This window comes from Natrix helvetica, assembly GCF_964273705.1.
Source record: "Natrix helvetica genome assembly, chromosome: 7".
In the NCBI taxonomy this organism is placed as follows: Eukaryota; Metazoa; Chordata; class Lepidosauria; order Squamata; family Natricidae; genus Natrix; species Natrix helvetica.
In genome coordinates, this window is record NC_138558.1 from 12,314,810 (window position 1) to 12,337,086 (window position 22,277).

At 42.1% G+C, this 22,277-nt stretch overlaps 1 protein-coding gene across 4 annotated transcripts in view; it reads right to left on the bottom strand.

The window, feature by feature from the left end:
• WDFY3 (WD repeat and FYVE domain containing 3) overlaps nt 1-22,277 on the bottom strand; it is a 215,066-nt gene that overhangs the window by 105,967 nt on the left and 86,822 nt on the right. For all 4 annotated transcript variants that reach the window (XM_081959189.1, XM_081959187.1, XM_081959188.1 and 1 more), the window contains exons 12-17: nt 21,562-22,019; nt 10,590-10,770; nt 8,194-8,408; nt 6,470-6,582; nt 4,513-4,744; nt 110-210 (exon numbers count right to left, since the gene is read on the bottom strand). In XM_081959189.1, the coding sequence (XP_081815315.1) occupies nt 110-210; nt 4,513-4,744; nt 6,470-6,582; nt 8,194-8,408; nt 10,590-10,770; nt 21,562-22,019 (1,300 nt within the window). The remainder of the gene's footprint in view (nt 1-109; nt 211-4,512; nt 4,745-6,469; nt 6,583-8,193; nt 8,409-10,589; nt 10,771-21,561; nt 22,020-22,277) is intronic.

The following is a 22,277-nucleotide window of genomic DNA, read 5'->3' on the forward strand; positions in this document are numbered from 1 at the left end:
CTGAGCCGGTATGGCTGGTTAAAGGAATTCTGGGAGTTGAAGTTCACACGTCATAAAAGGGCCATAGTTTCCCACCCCTGATCTAAGTGGACAACAGTCAAGGACTCACCAGTTCCAATTCCACTGACTACAGTGCCATCAATCAGTCCTGTAGTAACAACATTATTGGTTGGTGCATTGTGAGGTGCCAAACTAGGTAAGAACAGGCAACTATAAAAGAGAGATGAATGAATTAGGAGCAGTTTCTGAACGATAAATGAAATCAGCAATATTTACAATAAATTAGATCAAAAGCTTGCTCTTTTGCAAGTTATCTGGGCCTAAAACCAATGACAGTAACATTAATACATTATTAAAATTGTTCTGCTTGTCTGTTTGTAACCTTCAGTTGGAAGAAACAGTGCCTTACAGGGCAATCAACTTACTTCAAGTAGGCCAACTTAAAGATCAAAATTCAGATATTTAGCAACTGGCATGTATTTATGATGGTTGCAATGTCCCAGAGTCATGGGATCACTTTTTGCGACCTTTTGACAAGCAATGCGGAAGCCAGATTCACTTAATAACCGTGTTACTAATTTAATAACGGCAATGATTCACTTAACAATTGTGGAAAGAAAAGCTGAAAAATTGGGCCAAAGCTCACTTAACAATTGTCTTGATTAGCAACGGTAATTTTGGCTCCATTGTGATTGTAAGTGGAATCTATCTCTGAAATGATGACCGAATGAATCACAGGTTGTCAAGCCAGCCACATATCATAGTAAACTGTACATTACCTAGATTATATTTTTGAAACTATATATCTTTATTGAATTTTTAAAAACCCAGTAAAATATAAACTAATGTCTTTGGTTTTAATGTTTTTAACTTTCTACTGTGTTTCCCCAAAATTATGACATGTCCTGATAATAAGACCATGCCATATTTTTCCTGTGGGCAAAAATATATGCCCTCCCCCAATAATAAGTCCCTTGGACATCCCCCCCCCTCCAGCCAGGCAAAGTGCCACTCACCAACCTAGCGATATCCCGAAGGCGCAAAGCCGCAGGAGCCGGGGGAGGGGGGGCAAAGGCACTCACATTGCTTGACGCCTTTGGGATAACGCTAGGGTGGTGGGTGGCACTGTGCCTAGCTGGACCGGGGGGTTGCGGGGCAGCTGCTCTCACGAGCAGCCGCCCGGCAACACCCCTTTCCAGCTGGGCAGAGCATCACTCACCAAACCAGTAATATCCCAAAGGCGCTAAGCCACATGGCGCTCTGCCCGGCTGGAAAGAGAGGTTGCGCGAGCACTTGTTCTGCCTCCAGTTCGCGTGCCTCCCTGCCTCACCATGCCCAACTCTCCCTGCAGGGCTGGGCCAGGGCGCTGGAAGACTCTGGTCTTTCCACAGCCAGCCCACAACCATAGAGCTTAGTCCCAGAGCAGCCGCTGCCAGTAGACTTGGCAGCGGATCTCCGGAGTTTGGAAGCCGGTTATGCTCGGAGCATGATGGCAGCAGCGGGGCGGCGGTGGCGCCCTGGCCCAGCCCTGCAGGGAGAGTTGGGCATGGTGAGGCCGGGAGGCACACGAGCTGAAGGCAGAACAAGTGCTCGCGCAACCTCTCTTTCCAGCCGAGCAGAGCGACACGCGCCTTAGAGCCTTTGGGATATTTCTGGGTTGGTAAGTGGCGCTCTGCCTGGCTAGAAAGGGGTGTTGCCAGGTGGCTGCTCATGAGCGTGGTCACCTCATGGCAGCTTTGTTGTGCTGCTGCTACAGCGCAACACAGCCGTTTGCCCCTGAGGCTGTGCCTGGCTCTTTGGGCGCCTGCTCACAAGAGAGCAGCCACCCGGAAACCCCAAACCAATAAGCCGGCATGGTTTTCTCGAATTTTGAGGGGGGGAAGCAGTAGAAATTTTCCCGTAAGCCTAAAATAAAACTGTCATACTTCAAAATTAATAAATAACGCCCTTCCTCTCAGTTGCACCCACATGCATGATGTTCCCTCATCGTTTTGCATCACTGTTCCATTTATTGGACCCAAAATATGTTTTCCCGCCTCCCATAAATATTTCCAAAATGTCAGGAGACATTTGCCATTTGCTTTCCACCTGTCTGTTTGATGGTACATTTGTCTCCATTCCGGAAAATGAAGTACTTGCTCATGTTCTTTGAATAAGACCCATGATTAACAAACCGTGGGAAACATCAATCAGACAGCAGCTATGTCATTCAAAATCAAAGATTGCATTTGTGTGTGTGAGTGTGTGTGTGTGTGTGTGTGTGTGTTGGAAGGAAGATGGCAAAATGACACATTGTGGATCTACTTCGCAATTTTGATGTGTAATCACTGAACTAGAATTACATCCTATCTCCCTGGTTTTTTTTCTTCTTCTAAAGACAGGAATAAGGATATTTTAAGGAGATAATTCAATATTTTAGCAAGTGAAATACAGAACGTTATAAACTCACATTATGCTTTCACAATCTAAATTTCTTTATGGCACAAGTACATCAAAAATCCAAGCAATTTCTGGGTACAATTAATTTTAGTAATCATAATACTAACAATAATATTCAAAACATTAATAATGATCACATAGTAATACTACTACTACTACTACTACTACTACTAATAATAATAATAATAATAATAATAGTATTTGCTTATCCATTTTAGTGAACCTTCGCTATGTATTTAATCATTCTCTTATGCTTTTAAATTTCTAACTTCTGTTTTTGCTACAAATCCCATGTTAAAAAAAAATTCCGTTTCTTCCTTCTCCTTAATTTTAAGTGTTAATCTATCCATTTCTGCACATTCTAATATTTTTTTATTACATTTTCCTCTGTAGGGCTCTCTTCATTTTTCCACTGTTGTGCAAACACAATTCTAGCTGCTGTTAAGACGTGTAAAATTAAATCCAAGCAACAGCTGTAAACCACATAATGAATTATATAGAGCTTTCTGTGCTCTTCTTTTTGTGCCATATCCGTCACTGAACATTGGCGATCATGTTGGCAATCCTATTTTTGTCAACAGCCGCATGGAAAAGTGCTGCTGAGCTTTGTCCAAACCAGTCCCTTAGATTTTGAAGCCATGATGTTCTTTTTCTGCCTGGACCTCATTTGCCTTCAATCTTTCCCTGGAGGATTAAGTGAAGGATGCTGTATTTTCCTGGGTGTCGCATCACAGGTCCAAAATATTCTTTCGCTTTTTAATGGCTTTGATGACCTCCCTTGGCTTTCCCAGGTGGTTTATCACCTCCTCATTTGCGATTTTCTTAACCCAGCTTATACGTAACATCCACATTTCAAATTCTTCTAGTTTCTTCAAGTGGTTTTCTGTCAGAGACCAACTCTCCACTCCGTACAGCAGGATAGAAAAGATGTAACATCTGACAAGCCAGATTTTCAGTCTTAGGTTTATGTCATGACTGCAGAAGATCTTTTTCATTTTGAAGAATGCTGTTCAAGCTCTCTCTATCCTTGTCTTTACTTCACTGACCATGTCCCAGTTTTCATGTAAATTAAAACCGAGGTACGTGATCCTTTCAACTTTTTCTAGTGGTATTCCTTCTGAATTTATCAGTGGTAAATTAATGGGTTGTTTGCTGACGACCATGATCTTGGGTTTTTTTTTTTAAACAAAGGTTTTTTTTTTTTGTTATATATTTATCTTCTTTTATAAACAGAGTGTTGTCCATGTTTTCCCCCTTAAAATCTTCTCATAGGCCTAATTCATTTTACATCGTATTTCCATTTCCAATTTCAGCCATATAATTGTCTTTCCATATTTTCCATCTTAGAATTAATTTCTTCTTAATAAACAATATCATTATTTGCCTCTCCAAGTTAATCAAATTTAGCACTCCATTTCCATCTTTTTATTCTCTTTTACTATAGATAACATATATCCTCAGATTTAATTTTGTATAACAAACATTTCACTTAGTTAATTATCCACAATTGATAGGATTAATCGATTTCCCTCACATCATATTAACTATGTGTCATTAACAATATTAACATATTTCATTTTATTCTACCTGTAAATTCTTTTCCTCCTTTCCTAACCATTGTCTCTTAGTCTCTCTGAAACTTCACTTCTTTTATGTTCTCTTCCTTCCACCCATTCACCTAGTTTTTTTTTCTTTTTCTTGTTTTTCTATATTTTTTCTTCCCAATCTTTTTCCTCCCTGTCAATTTTATTGTTCCGATAATTTTCCCCGGGTTTTTTCTTGGTTTTTGCGGTGTTAAGCTTCAAGCCATATTTTTCAGATATTTCTGTGAACGACAGGTGCCTTTCCAGACTTAAGACAAGTGGATACAAGGGCCACTTTTAGAGAGGGGGGGGATGTTGTAACGCATAAAAAGTAATGCTTTTTAGGGTGGTCTTAAGCTTTGTTCCAGAAGAATGTGTAACATCCAAAGCAGCCTTCCGTGTCACATTTTATGGTTGTAAAACCAAAACTACCCCCTTAAACCTCCGTGAAGAACAATGAATTAAGATGAAAGATTTTGAAAGACCTTACCCGAACCCTTCAAGGGAAGTGTCAAATTCAATAAAGGCGGGCGTAACGGATGATCCGTGAAGCCTAATGTCATGTGGGGTTGTCATAGAAACCAAACACTTTACTCTGGTCAGAGGCACAGTGCTTCCTTCAGCTGGCTTCAAAAGGCTCTTGCTAATCCTGTAGTGGCTGTCCTCGTGTAAGCTGAACACACAGTCAGTACCAAGACCTTCCATTGACGTCACCATGCTATCTATAGTAGAAATTAAGAAAAAAGAGGTGTAAAAAAGAATAGCTGTGCTAATAGCAAACGTGAAAAAAGGAAAGAGGTTCAGCTAATGGAGAAAGGCGGGGAGGGAAATTAGGCTTGTTGCTTGATGTTACATCCCACATATTTGTAAAATGTGATTCACATATTCTACATGGATGAGCAGCTACCAGCAATGGACTAGATGGTTCTAAAAATGTTTAGACTGATTATAAAAATCAGTCCTCGAAACGCTGATGGAAGTTATAAAAGTTAAGGCTATACATAATAGACAAAAAAAAAACCAAAAGCAATTTATAGTAATTGAAAATCTTTAAAATTTTAACTCGTGAAATTCCAATGAAATCATTCATTGAAGCAGACTCAAATCCTCCCTATGTCAGTTTTATTGGGTTGTGAATTAAATGTTAAGATATTATTTTTCTTCTAGTTAATTATCACACTGAAAATCTACCTATGTGGTCATTAAGTGGTAACATCAACGATGGCCTATAATCAACCCATCAATCATTTTAATGACACATACAGTGTTTCCTAGAAAATAAGACTCCGAGCCCCAAAATAAGCGCTTGGCCTTATTTTCGGGGAAGTCTTATTATTTTGGGGCGTGTGGAACAAGATGGGGTTCTTCTCGCCGTCTTACCTGATTTCCAGCTCTGTCTCCCTAACCTAACCAGAGGAAATGGCGGGGACTGGTTGCGCATGCGTTTAAATATTTTCAGGGAGGGCTCTTCTTTTCAGGAGAGGGGCTTATTTTCAGGGGGCGCTTATTTTAGCGCAATCACCTAAAAGCCCGATTAAGCTTATTATCCAGGGAGGTCTTATTTTTGGGGAAACACAGTAGTAGCAGGGATGGGTTCCCGGCTTCTTCTACTGCCGGTTTGCTCAGGGATGCACTTCGGGCACGCACACGCGCTTGATACATGCGACGCACCTATGCGCAGTAGGTAAAAAATGCATCTGCGCATATGCAGAAGCAAAAATCAAGATGGTGGCACCTATGTTGCCGCCGATAGAACTGATTCGGGAGCGTGGCCAGCCGAGTTACTACCTACTCGGCCGAACTGGTCCAAACCAGTAGGAACCCACCTCTGGGTAGTAGCATCCAAATGTATTTTAATTTCCACAACAATGTCTACCTAAATCCAGTTTAGTCATCTTCCCGCTAAGAGAAATCTTTTTCTACTCAGCCTTGTACTGAAATAGAAATTATTAAGTAAACTTCAGCTATTAAAGACACTGGACTAAATATAGCTGTAGTACAGTCAGTCTTTTAATCACAAATCAAGGTATGTGACTCTTCTATTATTATCATCAATAATAGAAGTTATAATTATCGGATATACCATTGTTATCAGGGCTTTATTCTATTTTTGATTTGAAATCAGATTTTGAAGATGGTTGCAGATCTTAAATTATGGAGTTGCTATCAAAAGTGAATACTTAGACCTGACAATGAAAATCCCTAGAAAGGCTGAAAAGTGAGACGCCAACATTGTAATAATGTAGATCACTTCTCGTTCCTTAGCCAAGGTTAAACGATTTTTAGACTTGTATTCAATCAGCTTTTTCTATTGCTATTCCAAAAGGCCTCTATAATAACACGAGCAAATCTCATTAGCACTCATTCTGGATTTTGCTCGAAGAATTGCTAGATTTTAAGTAGTGCTAGAAGAACCCCAGATGCATTTTTACTCGGTGAACACTTACTTCTCATCTCTGGCTCATAACTGAGTGAGCTTGGTTTATGTACACGATACCGTTTCAACAGTTTTTTATCCCAGGCTCCACAATTCAGAGGATTTCCCAAACGTAAAAATTCCCTAGAAGAATAACGGGGAGGAAAATAAGAGAAGCTTCAGGTGATTCTGTATGGCTTTGAACTTTAATCTTTAATCCCTTAATCTAAAGGCTTTCACTTGAACTCTTTGATGATTTTTTTAAAAAAAATCAAGGTAAAAGAGATTTAAAATGTCAAGTCTGTACTGTATGTTAAAATTGTCCTTCTACTGTTATTTTGCTTATTTACAACATTAGAAAATGTAATCAAAATAGACGTATACAGATAGACCTCGACTGGCTACCATTCATTTAGTGTAGTGATCTAAAAAAAGGTTCTTGACCATTTTTCACACGTACGACCCACGGGTGGGTTCCGGCAGGCACTACTGCCAGTTTGCTCGTGTGTGTGCTCTGCGCACCCGCTTGATGTGCGCTGCATGTGCAGTGCAATTACAATTGTTCTGCGCAGGCACAGAACTAAAAAACAAGATGGTGGTGCTTACGGCGCCATTCGGAGAACCAGTTCAGGGGCCTGGCAGGCCTGGGTCGCTGCCGGTTCCAGCAACCCAGGCCGCCAAACCACTACTGGCTCGCCCGTACCGATACGAACCTGTAGGAACTCACCACTAGTACAACCATTGCAGCATTGGCATGGTTACGGGATCAAAATTTGGGTGCTTGGCAACTGGCTCATATTTAGGATGGTTGCAGAGTCCCAGGGTCATGTGATCACCTTTGGCTGCCTTCTAACAAACAAAGTCAATGGGGAAACCAGATTCACTTAACAACTGTACTACTAACTGAACAACTGCAGCGATTCACTTAACAACTGGGACAAGAAAGGTCGGAAAATGGGGGCAAAATGCACCTAACAACCGTCTTGCCTAGCAACAGAGGTTTGAGGCTCAATTGCAGCCATAGATTGAGGACTAGCTGTATTTCATTAGCATCCATGTGACTGCTTGACATTATTGTGTAGTTTTAGGAACTACACCAACTGGAGAAGAGGAGAGAAGCCAGCTTAGAATATTTAGCATAACAAAGTTGGAAGGGATCTTGGAGGTCTTCTAGTCCAACCCCCTGCTTAGGGAGGAAACCTTATACCAGTGTTTCTCAACCTTGGCAACTTGAAGATGTCCGGATGTCAACTCCTGGCTGGGGAATTCTGGGAGTTGAAGTCCGGACATCTTCAAGTTGCCAAGGTTGAGAAACACTGCCTTATATTATTTCAGACAAATGGTTTAGCAATCTCTTCTTTAAAACTTCCAGTGTTGGAGCATTCACAACTTCTGGAGGTAAGTTGTTCCACTGATTAATTGTTCTAACTATCAGGAAATTTCTGTTTATTTCTAAGTTACTTCTCTCCTTGATTAGTTTCCATCCATTGCTTCTTGTCCTACCCTCAGGTGCTTTGGAGAGTAGCTTGACTCCCTCTTCTTTGTGGCAGCCCCACAAATATTGGAACACTGCTATAATGTCACCCCTAGTCCTTCTTTTTCATCAAATTAGACATGCCCAATTAAACAAGACATACCCAATTCCAGCAGCTGTTCTTTATATGTTTTATCCTCCAGTCCCCTAATCACCTTCTCTGCTCTTCTCTGCACTCTTTCTCAATAATGATCTGAATTGAGCCAAAGTTTCTCACTTACCGCAGCACCATTGGTTCTAACGCCTGAGAAGCCAACCTTTCAAACATCCTTTGGAGAGGGGGATGCAAAGAGTGGTCCTCATCCGTAAGAGCAGCACTGCATTTCTGCAGGAGCCGAGCATGGAGCCCGCCTTCACACATTACTTGTTGATTCCTTTCGGTGTGTACAAGAGATTGCAAGATGTTGGCCACTGCGAGCTGGAGATCCAGGGCATGCTACAAACACATAAAGCAAAAGCAGTGTATTAGAATACATACTTGCACATTATTCTAAACCAGAGGTGTCAAACCCAAGGCCCGGGGGCCAGATCCAGCCCATGGGGTGCTTAGATGTGGCCCGCAGGGACGCCCTGGAAAAGGCAAAGGACTGGCCTGCAATGTCTCTGCCAGCTAAAATGGAGCTTGAGAGGCCCGTGTGCTGCCCTCCTGGGCTCCATTTTTGGTCATGACGGCCTCCTGCAATCCTCTGCCAGCGAAAATGGGGTTCCGCGGGTGGGGGCGTTGCGTGTATGTCCCCAAGCTCCGTTTTTGCTGACAGAGGGCTTGCAAAACAAGCTAAAAACAAAGCAAAAGGAGAAATGTTTCCCCTTTTTCATTTGAGCATATAAGAAGGGACAAGAAAGGAGAAAGGGAAAGACAAAGAAGGAAAGATGTGAAGAGAGCAAGGAAGGAAAAATAAAGAAAGAAGGGAAGGAAGATGAAAGGAGAATGAAGAGGGAAGGAAAACAAAGAAAGGAAGGAAGGGAGGAAGGTTATAATGAGAGTGAGGGAGGGTCTGAGGAAAGTCCTGCCTTAGCACTTGGCTGCCCCTGACACAGTGATGTCAAGCTGGCCATGCCCATCCTGGCCATGCCTACCCCAGCCACGCCCACCCTAGGCCCCCAAGGTCAAACACAATCCTGATGTGACCCTCAATGAAATTGAGTTTGACACTCCTGTTCTAAACTGTACATTCTTACTCAAACAATAGATGTAGATCAGAAATGGGAATTTTATGCCGCTTACCAGCCATGACATTGGCTCCGAGTAACACAGGTAAACTCAGATTCCTAATGCATATTGAAAATACATAGGACAACACCTGGAAGGAGATGTTTTTGGGGAAACCAATGGGATAATTAATTTTTTTCCTCTGAGTTTCCTGCCATTGTGTAAACATGTTGTTCCAGGTGCCAAGCAAAATGCAAAAGTTTTTTCAATAAACTGAACTAGTAGTGCTATCAGATTCCAGACAGTAAATATGTCCTAAGATTTAAGTTCACTATGTTTATAGTACTTTTTCTCAACCTTGGCTACTTTAACCCGTGTGGACTTCAATTCGCATCATGCTGGCTGGGGAATTCTAGGGAGTTGGGAGTCCACACATCTGAAAATCATCAAGTTTGAGAAACCCTGGTTTATAGAAATCACTAGCTGGATACCTGTGCTCCGCTACGAAACTATGTGAATGGGCTTGATAAATCGACACTTACAGCTTGAAAATTAATGAATAGTTACGATCGGCCTCTCCTCTCCCCTTCTCTCCCTCAGGCTTGCCCCACAGATCCACTCCTATCCAGTGGTGGGTTTCAAAAGTTTTTAGAACCTCTTCTGTAGTTGTGGCCTGCTTTGTGGGAGTGGCTTGCCAGCCATGTGACCGAATGGGAGTGGCTTGGCAGTCATGTGACTGGGTGGGTGTGGCCAACTTGTAAAATGTGGTGAAACTCACTTAATAACTCTCTTGCTTAGCAACCAAAATGTTGGCTCAGAAACTCTGGCATTTGAAGCATGCAAGTCTTAAAGCTATCAAGTTACAAGACCCTTGCACCCCTAACCCTTTAGAAAAAATACCCCGGGGAAGTTCAAACTTGACAGCTTTAAGACTTGTGGACTTCAACTCCCAGAATTCCTCCTCCAGTCATGTTGGCTCAGGAACTCTGGCATTGAAGTGCGCAAGTCTTAAAGCTGTCAAGTTACAAGCTGGAACCGGTACTAAATGGCACTGTAGATTTGTGGAACCTCTTCTATAGCTTAGAACTGGCAGGAACCGACCCCTGCTCTTATCCCCTTCTCTCCCTCAGGCTTGTCCCACAGAGGACTCTCCTATCTTATCCCTTTTCTCCCTCAGGCTGGCCCCATTGATCCTCTCCTCTCCCCTTCTCTCCCTCAGGCTGGCCCCACTGATCCTCTCCTATTCCTTCTCTCCCTCAGGCTGGCCCCATTGTCTAAACTCCCAGCCCACAGGCCGGATGATTCATGCACTGGCCATGCCCACACCCAAATGGCAGTTGGAACAGAATTCTTTTCAAGTGGGGAGGGGGAGTACAGTTCTGGAGATTTCGTGATGAGTGAGTTGATTTGGCTTTTATAGAGAGAGAGAGTGGAATGATACACAATGAAGCAATATAAGACTCTCACTTCTGGCTGTGTAGTTGACCCAACAGAGACCACAAGATCCAGCATAGCCAGCATAGCTCCCGGATGGATAATAACGGCATCCAGATTTTGCAGTAGTATTGTTCCTTTGTGTAACTTTGCATCAGTGGCATTTTTGGAAGGAAACACTGAAGATGCTGCTGACACTGAATGATATGCATGTCTAAAGGCAGGAAGGAAAAATGAAGCATTAGACTCTTATCCAAAGAATTGAATTAAGTACTGAATATTTCAGGTTCGAATTATCATACACTTCATCTCTTAATAGGCAATTATTTTTGCATTATTACAAATACCTTATTTTTTTCTTTTCCATACTAACTTGCTCTTTCTCTTATTTTTAGAAGCATCACAACAACATTTTTTCCAGAAGATATTTTTGCATTAATAATTATATGTCAAATAATCCAGATGAGCTATATACTATCTGATAACAAGACAACATCTCATCTTAAGGATATTCTCAAATCATCCAGGTCATGGTTCTCCCAAAACATTTTCCAAAAGGCAACTGGACTTAAAATGTTTCACTTCTCATCCAAGAAATTCAGAACCGAAGAAGCTTCTTAGATGAGAAGCAAAATGTTTTCAGAGAAAAAGAAAAAGAAAAAAACAAGAAAGTCCAGTGGCCTTTTGGAAAAAATACTTTTGGAACAGGAATAATTTTTTCTTTCATCAATCTGGATTGAAAAGGAATCTTGCATATCATTCCCATACTGTGCATTATATTCTGAACACAACACATATACAGGTAGTCCTCGACTTACAACCATTCGTTTAGGGACCATTCAATGTTACAACAACACTGAAAAAAGTGACTTATGACAGTTTTTCACACTTACAACCGTTGCAACAATCCCCATGATCCTGTGATCAAAATTCAGGTGACAACCGGCATGTAGGGTTTTTTTGTACTTTGTATTGACTTATATTCCCTTCACTTATATGTGTCTGTGTGTCTGCGTGTATGTTCCAGCATAACTCTGGAACGCCTCGAGCAATTTCAACCAAACTTGGAACACAGATGACTTACTCTCTGGAAACAAATACTGTGGGGGTAAGACACCCCTAACATCTCTCGGTGTGTGTGTTCTGTTAAGAAACAGTCTGTTGTGCCTTAAAATGACTTCTACTGTACAGCGCTGTGGAGTTGCCATGGTAACAGCTTCACAGTACTCCACAAGGGGGCTCCCTCTGGTAAGGGGGAAAATCCAACATTAGAAATTAGGTTTTGTCTGGACACTTTCCCCTTATAAATAAATACCCGTGCAATGCCGGGTTATTGGCTAGTTCTTAATAAAATAATTGGGGAGGGGGGAATATCGTGGATATTCAAGAAAAGGAACAAATGGATCAATAAACAATGAACCCAGAATTCTCTCTCAAAGCACAAACAACAAGGCTAAAATTAACTTAGGATGTGCAGGCTAGTTGTCTGGAGAAGGCTCCAATAATCGGAAAGGTGGAAAGAAGAGATGGCCTCCAATGTTAATGAGCTCTTCATAGTTTAAAGAGCTTTAGGGGCAGATAATCATAGAGAAAATCTATCTTTGTAGTTGCTAAGAGTTGCCACATACTTGATGGTATATATGATCAAGCAGCTTTGTATATTTTGTTTCAGAATATGAAACTACATATAAAATGCATCGTGTTAATTTTATCCCATTGCCCCAGAAGCATCCATTTTAATCGGTAAAGGATCTTTAAGTTCTCAAAAGCAATTTATTTGCATATAATACATGATCCCAGGGTCATCTGACTATCATTGCAACTTTCCTGGCTGGATTTCGACAAAGTTAAACAGGGGAAGCCCGACTCACTGAACTATCACATGACTGGCTTAAAAACTTCAGCAATTCGCTTAATAACTGTGTCAAAAAAAGGTCGCAAAATGGGGCAAAAATTCACTTAACAACTGCCTTGCTTAGCAATGGAAATTCGGGGCTCAACTGAGGTCATAAGTCAAGGACTACCTATAACACGAAGAGGTATGTAACTTACACACCTCTTTCTACAGGGTATGATCATATTATACTAGATGACATTATTGAACAGGTAGCTCTATCATGTCTAATCTAGATAGCAGCTGTCACAGAATCTTGTGCAAATAAACAAACAAAAACCAGTCCTATCACTTTTTCATTTAGGGCTCAGCAACATATGGTCATCGGAAAGCCTATAATGAGGCGGATTGAAAACTAAAAACAATTCGTGCCAATTTTAAGTGAAAACGTGGGAAAACAGAATTGTAGCTATAAAAGATAGTGTATATCTCAATTTTAAAAACAAAGCATCTGCCCACCACTGACCTAACTTGGTTATGTGCTTTTTCGTGTGTGTGGGGAGGGAGGGAGGTGTCATTTTTTGTTACCATAATTTGTCTGAATTAGCACACAGTTTCCCCCCACCCCACCCCCAAAAATACATACATTTGCTCTGTAAATAACCACTTCCCCATACAGTCTTTAATAATGGAGCCCAGTGTGATGGCATCCTTTTAACCTCAAACTGATTCTGATCTCTGGGCACTTTGCATCATCCTAAAAGTTTGTAGGACCGTACTGCTTCCATTTTGCTTCTATTAAATAAGTCAGCATGTATGAAATATTGAGGAAAGCTAGAAATAGCTATTTGAATCGCAAAGCCAAACCGGATCGCAAAGCTTTCATTCTAGCAAAAGTATGGTTAAGAAAGAAAGAAAGGAGGGAGGGAGGGAGGAATCAAGGAAGGAAGGAAGGAAGGAAGGAAGGAAGGAAGGAAGGAAGGAAGGAAGGAAGGAAGGAAGGAAGGAAGGAAGGAAGGAAGGAAGGAAGGAAGGAAAAAACAAAAATAGACTCATATACCACTTCACAGCCCTTTCCAAGTGATTTACAGAGTCAGCATATTGCCCCCAACAATCTGGGTCCTCATTTTACTGATCTCGGAAGGATGGAGTCAACCTCGAACTGGTGAAAATCAAACTGCCAAACGTCTGGCAGTCAGCAGAAATAGTCTGCAGTTCTGCATTCTAACCACTGTGCCACCAGGGCTCTTAAATACCAATTAGGGAAAAAATATGCATAAATGGCCAGAGATAAGAGGAAGCAAGTAGATCTGTGGGCTGTTCAATGTTCTGGATGAATATAACACAATCAGTTTGCTCTGTGGTGTGCATCCATGACCTACTGACTAAGGGTAATCTACACCTTAACGTTTACGATCAAAGCCCTATGGTTGACTGGCAGTGCATTCCTTGTCCAACAACTAGCATCCTCAAGAACGTGGGTCTTTCTAGGGTGAATGACACAGTGACATTGTATTACTCACATCTACATGCGAACTTGATGGAGCAACTCATCTTTGGCAAGATGAAATTCCTCTGTGGGATTTTGCACTGGAGGAAGACTGAGGAATCTTATCCCACCATCTCACTATCAACTACTGGCTTAATGGTGACAGGGCAATGCTTCCCCTCTGACATTACAATAACTTGCCTGTTATTCCCTTGAGTTAGACTCAGTGGTGGGTTCCGGATCCGTACCGGTTGGAACGGGCCCAGCGGCGGCCACATGACCGTGCACAGTGCGCACATGTGTCTTAGCGCCACCATGAGCCTCTGCGACGCTCCAGCTGCTCCACAGAGTGTCGTGCAGGCGCTGTACACACCATGCGCAGAAGAGCGGAAGCCTTAAAAGACAGGTAAGGAGCTCGGGCGGGCGGGCCCTCAGGAGCACTGTACAGGAATGGTATCCAGTGCTCTAGGCAGGCTCCAGTACGCCCGTACCGGGGCGTACTGCCTGCAACCCACCACTGGTTAGACTGGAATAAGTAGGTGAAGAAAAATCTAGCCAACAGATTACTCGTGTCCTCTTACTGGCAAGTAGCAGTAAGTATTGACTATCACTCAGGGGTGGGGTCTGGCTTCTGCTACTGCCAGTTTACTCAGGGCTGCGTTTCGGGGGCGCGCACACTTGATTCGTGATACGCGTGCATGCACAGTAGTAAAAAAATGCTTCTGCGCATGTGCAGAAGCAAAAACCAAGATGGCAGCGCCTATGGCACCACCGATAGAACCGGTTCGGGGGCGTGGCAGGCTGAATTACTACCTTCTCAGACGAACTGGTCCAAACTAGTAGGAACCCACCTGTTCTATCACTGCATCTACTCTTTCAGCTGTTAGGTTAAAAGCAAGAGTGTTTTCTGAGTTTCTATCATTTCTATGCTCAGGTCTCTTGCCCTGTTTGGTCACATGTTGAGTTTAATGCACTGAAAATAGTACTAAATAATACAAACCAGTGGGTTGCCAACACTTATAGAAATATTTATGAAAAAGGGCACTTCTACACTGGAGACCACTGCTGGATTGATGGCAGACTCTGTCTTCCCGCCCTCCCAGCTCTAGTTGGTTATTATACAGTATTGGTGGCATTTTCAAGCTCTTTTCCTTTTTCACTGTTTGTTTTGTGGGTTCTGTTATTTTAGTTCTGTTCTGTTTATGTTCTCCTTTCATCTCCCCCTCTTTTTTTATCGTAAGCTACCTAGAGTAGCCCCGCAGACTGCAACTAAATTTAACAAATAAAATGATAAATAACACGTTTTATTAAGGATGTTTCTGTACATTCAATGTTCAAAGTAATACTATCTCTTTCTTTAACTCACTTTTTAAAAGCAACAGGTAACATCTGAAGACTTTCATTTATTTATTTATTTTATTTATTTAAATAACTCATTAAAGATTTGTTGAACAACTTTCTGGCTTGGTCTACCCTGTTTCCCTAAAAATAAGACTTCCCCGGATAATAAGCTCTATCGGGCATTTGAGTGCATGCGCTAAAATAAGCCCTCCCCAAAAAATATGCCCTCCACTAAAACATTTAAATGCATGCGCAGCTGGTCCCCACCATTTCCTGGTGGGGGGGGACATGCCCTACGCTCCCCACACGCACCTGCCATCTACGCGGAACGGCCTCGCAGAGGCCACTCCCACAAACCCTAGCTACCACGCCCCTTCTCTTAGTGGTGGCCACAAAAAGAGCAGCAGGTCCAGCAATGCTACAGAGACAAAACTTCTGGCCCTCTCTGGATCAGCTGATCTGCAGGCCACGAGCAGAGGTTAAGGGGCCTCCTGCACCTCAAAAATAATAAGACCTCCCCGAAAATAAGGCCAAGCGCTTATTTCGGGGGTCAAAAGACCATGTTTATTTTGGGTAAAACATGGTAGTGGTTAATGCACCAGGGTAGAATTCAGAAGACTGTGAGTTCTGGTCTCGCCTTAGGCATGAAAACCAGCTGTGTGATTTTATAACAACAACAAAGGCAGAATAGAAATAAAGTGGAAGTTCCATATTTCTAAATGGAGCTGCATGAAGTCGGCCATACAGGGGCTCTAAGTTTGTGAATTGGGAGTCATCAAGGTTTTAAGCAACTGAGAATCCTCTCTGTCTGTCTGTCTGTCTGTCTATCATAAAACAAAGCAGCCACCCATTTGGACAAAGCTCCAGTTTTGTCTGTGCAGGGAAAGTCAAAACTCCCACGAGAGTTTGCCCCTCATTTTTTCTTTGCAATCGCACATGGGCAGTTGCAGTCTGCAAAGTTTCAGAAGTCCTGAGATAAAGAGATTAAAGATTAATTATTGAAAGTGTTATATTTTTAATTTCCTATCCTCATCCCAGCATTAGAAGGCTCAAGGCTTAGCTGTAAATTTGAGAGGGGCATCATTTACTGTTTTACAAGGTTATAGACTGGCTTAAGATACACTCATTTAAGGGATCTGCTATTTAAACCACAATGGGTTTGCGTACGTGTTTTTCACCTAAATACTTATGACTCCCTACAGGTCTGAACTGAAGAAAAGCCCAATCCCAATTAATGTCAGGTTTTATGTAACAGGTGATCTAACTTAAAGCTGGTTTGAGGTTGAATGCTGATAATTACAGAACAAGAGTGCAGGAACTAGGAAATAATGCAATAATTCAACTGTTAAGACAGGGTCTTATTTTCTTTTGACCCCCAAAATAAGTGCTTGGCTTTATTTTCGGGGAGGTCTTATTATTTTTGAGGTGCAGGAGGCGACGTGTGTGGTCACCTCACGGCTGCTGCTGTGTTGCAATATTTTCAGGGAGGGCTTATTTTAGCGCATTTTGAGTTCATTCATTTTTCTAAACATGACCCAAAGTATTTATAACACTCATGACATATAAATAGGGCCTCAGGACTCATATTTTTCCAGACTGAACCTATAAGTAGAAGGAAAGTATAATGTATAGAAGATCATATAATACAAAGTCGGAGAGAATTTATCAGTTTCATTATGTCCCATTCTCTACTTTTTGTTTTATCTTTTTGAGAATTGGGAGTTAATAAATTGTATTTTGCACTCAAGGGATAGGGACATCCAAAGGAATAAATGAACTTTCAGTTCAACTGCAAAAAACAACAACGATTTGCCAATCTTGGATTACCTGTATAAAATTGCACAATCAAAATTGACAGCGGAGTTTAACATGTTCTTTTATATGAAAACATTTTAAAGCTAATTCTAAAGTATGACTTGCAACCTAATCATGCCCCTGGTACCATGGCGCAACAGATGGAAGAGATGCAAGAAAAATGAATTAACAATAGGTGACATTTCATAAGATTTCTAAATCTCGTGAAATTTCAGCAATATTTCTGTTTAAACGGTAAGATGATTTAGGGAAACTTCAATAATCTTCATAGTCTGGACCAGACCTGGCTGCAGGTAGCATAGGTCCGCTGAAATAAGCTGAACTTACAGGTTGTCCTTGAATTACAGCCACAATTGGGGTTGGAATGTTAGTCACTAAGTGAAATCATTGTTAAGTGAACCATCAGGCCTGATTCCGTGACCATATTACCACAGTCGTTGCATAAATAATAGCAATAGCATTTAGACTTATATATCACTTCACAGTGCTTTACAGGACTCTCTAATTGGTCTTACAAAGTCAGCCTATTGCTCCCATCAATCTGGGTCCTCAGAAAGATGGAAGGCTGAGTCAACCTTGAGCCAGTGAGACTCGATCGGCTGGCAGCCAGCTATCAGCAGAAGCAGCCTGCAGTACGTGACTCAGGAGGTTGTTAAGTGAATCGACTTCTGCTTGTCAGAAGACAGCTGGGAAGATCACAAATCACAGTCACGGTGACTGCAAGATACTGCCTCCATTTTAAAGGCAAGCCAGTTGCTAACCGCCCAAACGGCAATTACACGGGTGCTATGATGGCTCGTAATAAGGACAGGCAATATGTCACTTTTTCTAAAGCTGTTGTAACATCGATCCGTTGGTAAACAAGTAAGTCAAAGACTACCTGTAGTTAGGAGTAGCTTGCCTGTTCCACTGATTTAATTTAATTTCTAACCAATCAAATATAATCTGAATGTTCCGCCTCCCTCCCTCCCTTTTAATAAATCTTTCAATTAAGAGCAGACAGATTAATTACATATAACAGGAAAAAAGGAGCATAGTTACAGAAGTTAATGACATGTTAATGCTTGCTTTATAGCAGGGGTGTCAAACTCAAGGCCTGGGTATTAGATCTGGCACGCAGGGCCACCTTGGAAACATTGAAGGAGCCGTGGTGCCTCTGCCAGCAAAAACCAGCTCGGGAGGGCTGCGCGCGGTGGCCCTTTCCACTGGCAGAAGGCTGCAGGAGCCCGTCACAGCCGAAAATGGAGCCGGGGGGGCTCCACGCCCCCCCCAGCTCCATTTTCACTGGCAGAATGCTAGCAAAACAAACTACTAGCAAAAGTGGATTCCCCCCCCCCCAGCCCTGCCTAGGCCACCACAGGTACCCTTGACTGAGTGATGGCAAGATGACCACGCCCACTATGGCCACACCCACCTGGCCATGTCCCCCCCCCCCTTGCGAGGTCAAACACAACCCTGATGTGGCCCTCAATGAAATCAAGTTTGACAGCCCTGCTTTATGGACTCTGTAAGAGGGCCTTTACTCCAGAGAAAGTTTTAAAAACAACAACAACGATTGAAGAACACAGAAAGACATGGTCTCAGTTTGGGGAAGGTAAGATCGGTACCTTTTCCTGGACAAAGCTGGTGTGCCCCAAGGAGAGGGGAGAGAAGATTCATTTGTCAGGCAAGGAGGAATCTGCTCAGCACGACTACAGACAAAACAAGACACAGAGGGGACAGAGAGAAGTTAGAAAAGAGAACAGGCGGCCGAAAGCTTTGTTAGTTTTACAGTGTCACCACGAGAAATGGATTTTTCAGGAGGAAATCGAGAAGACGACAAAACACTCAACAAACGAAAACAGAATGAAACGTAGGAAGCTTTCAAAGACATAGAGGTGTCAGGTCTGCAAGCCATCTTTTCTTTTGGACTTCAGGCCTGCCACACTTTCTACTATTCATTTTCTATTGTGGGAAAATGGGAGGGGGATTATACGGAGTTGGGTGATATGTAGCCATAACAACATTCTTTCTAGAAAGCCAAGGTCATCCTTTGTCTCTGCACCTGGCCGGAACTGGATGGGTGGAAACTGCCAACATGGCAATGGAAGATTGGACCATGTGATGGACTTGTGAGTGTGGGGGCAGGATCTTGAACTTTCATCTGGGTGGGAAAACCTGGAAGCTTTCAGACTCGGGTTTTCCCAGATGTGCCAACATGGCTCTCTTAATAAACTGGAAGTTTGAGGAATCTTTTGCCTCGAACTCTGATTTGCTTTTGGGTGCTATTTGGAACCCTGATAATAGGACAAGCAAAAATCATGTTTAACAATGATTTGTGCATTAAGGCGGAATTTCTAAACTGTTAACAACAGCTTCTTCCCGTTGTGATATCATGGATCGTTTAGGATTTAGAAAAGATAACAAAGATTTTAGTACATGTAATATAAGCAGGTACTATTACAGTTTCATCATTAGGACTGATATAGCACTCTATAATACACTAGGAAGTTTTCAAAAAATGTTGCTGAAATAGAATGGTGTGAATAAGGAGAAACAATAAGGGGGGGGGGGGGGGAGAAATACTTATGCAACAATTTTAGTCCAGATTCCTTAAATTTCATCATCAAAGAATACCAAATACTGAGAAATCTGAAAATACTTTAAATATATAGTGTTATGACATTTTAAAAAATAAACTAACATCAGTGAAAGATAACTTATTTACACATATGCTTACAATTAAGGGAATACTTAAATGTTGTCCTGACTAGACATTAAATATTTCATGTCTTTATCCCTACGTCTGAATCTTTGTGTTAATATCACAATATATGCTGCACCAATAGCATCAAGATTCAAAATGCGACTACTATAGTTCAGGTTTTATTTCCATCAAGAGAAAAGCAATGAAAAAAAATAGTGTAGACATTACATCTATCGATTTCTATTGTAAGGAATACCAGTATTTCCAGAAATCAAATGCTTCAAATGCTCTTAAATATTGTAAAAATAAGACATGTTCCAACAAGCATTATTTTAATTCCAAAAAAACCCTTTAAAACTCATATATTATTTAAAGTACAATTTTGGCCCTGCTTTTAAATGTTGATTTGTGATTTTTTTTAAAAAATAGAATAATACAAGCAAACAAACCTTCTTTTAAACCAAGGCTTAAAAGTTGGTTTGCTTGCTTATTTTATTCCAAACAAAGAATAAACAAAGGCTTAAAAGAGGGCATGTTTTTTGCGGATGAATCCAAAGTTATGAATAAATGATGTTTCTATAGGTAAATATACAGTGGCGATGGCACTTCTAAGCTTTCAAACACAAAGATATTATTTCAGCAAAGCTATTTGCTGCTCCACAACTATTATTCTACAGAAGCCCCTATCCTTCTTTGCCAAGATCCAGATAACACAGGCAATCATTATCACAAAAAACCAAATTCTTTCTCCAATACAATTCCCTGTTGCAAATTGTGTGTGCAATGTCGCTATAAAATGAGATTACAGACACATAAATCATTGGCAGTAAAGAGCTTGGATATAAAGGAAATGGTTGGCCCTCATCCATCTTAAAAGAGTGAGCACTGCACTAAGGTAGCCTTCTCCAGACTAATATTGTACACATGACACGAATGTCCATCTTCCAAAACACATGACACCAATAGAAAGGAATATGTGTGGTTCAGGGTTGAACCGGTGCTTTCTGAGCTTGGTTGGTTTCTTGCAGACGTTTCATTACCCTACTACGCAACTTCATCAGTGCAGAAAAAAAAACCAGTGAGAAAATAACCATGCTCAGGAAGCACCAAGGACCCCAAAACAAATGGCTATGAAATGTGGGGTACAATCTGAGTCAGTCACCAGGACCAGAGGTTTAGTCTTCTGAGTTTGGATTCGTGCTGGAGCCCATCCTTGGGAGATTCCTCTCTACCGGAATATGTCAACCACATTCTGGTAGAGAGAGGTTAGTTGAGAATGGGCTCCAGCACGAATCTGAAAGCTCGGAAGATTAAACCTCTGATCCTGGTGACTGATACAGATTAGATCCTGCAACATACCATATTTTTCACTCCATAAGACACACTCCCCCCCCCAAAGTGGATGGAAATGTCTATGCGCCAATGTCAGTCCTTTGGTGAATAGCAGGCGGGCCACAGCGGCAGGGTCCTTTTACAGTGCTGAACCCCGCCTCTTCTGTCTTTGTCATTGCCTGCCTCTTCTGTCTTTTTTACGCAGTGCAGGAGTCAATAGGCAGAGCTGGCCCATGAGAGGACACCTATCTGGGGTCCTCTCAGGCTCCGCCTGATTTTTTCTTCTTCTTGTTTTCCTCGCCTAAACCTTGGTGCGTCTTATGGTCCGTTGCGTCTTATAGTGCGAAAAATATGGTATATCCTGGGACATGTCTATTTGCCTTCATTCATGGCTAGGAGATGCCTACGTACTCGAATGCTTGTGGGAAGCTACACCAGGGACGCATCACAGACACGAAACGTGATACATCCAAATATTCAGAACCCTGTTGCAAGGCCTACAACGTACCTGTCAAAAGAATCTGTGGTTACTTTGTAGAGGTAAATAAAGAGCTTGCTGCAGTGCTTTAAAGTGGGCGAGACAGTATCCATGGAGACGAGGTCATCTTCCAACAGTTTTTGAAATGGCTGGGTATTGGAGGGGAAGACATTCACGGGGCTTAGTTTCCTGGAGTCTGAGAAGCAGCCAAGCAACCGTACGGCATCGGCCAGCTTTTCATACTGGATCTCAGTTCTGAAGAAGTGCGAGTTGGCTGGCTCGTAACGCATGGCCGCAGTCAAGGTACACAGCACGGTGTGTAGCAGTTCGAAGACCTGGTTCTGGTTCACTTTCTCCCAGCCGTTTTTGGGCGGAGAGCATAAGGATCGCTCCATGGCAACCAACAACGAGGTGATGTATACAAATCCACCAACTTTCCGGAAAACCGTTCTCGTCCGATGGCTCTCCTTTAATACCGAAAGCAAGGCCTAGGTGGATGTTTAAAAGATGGCAGTATGAATAAGATATAAGCATAGGATTTCTTAGGCATTTGTTAGATGCATCTAGGCCAGTGATTGCTAACCTTTTTCAGCACCGCGTGCCGACCTTCCGCAAGGAACTCACAGCCTTGCTGGTCTTTGCGCTTGCGCCGAGACCCAGAAGAGCAGCATTCCGTTGCGCATGAGTACGCCGGTACCCCAATTTCTGGTTTCCGGCATGGGCACATGCCCAACAAGAAACAGGAC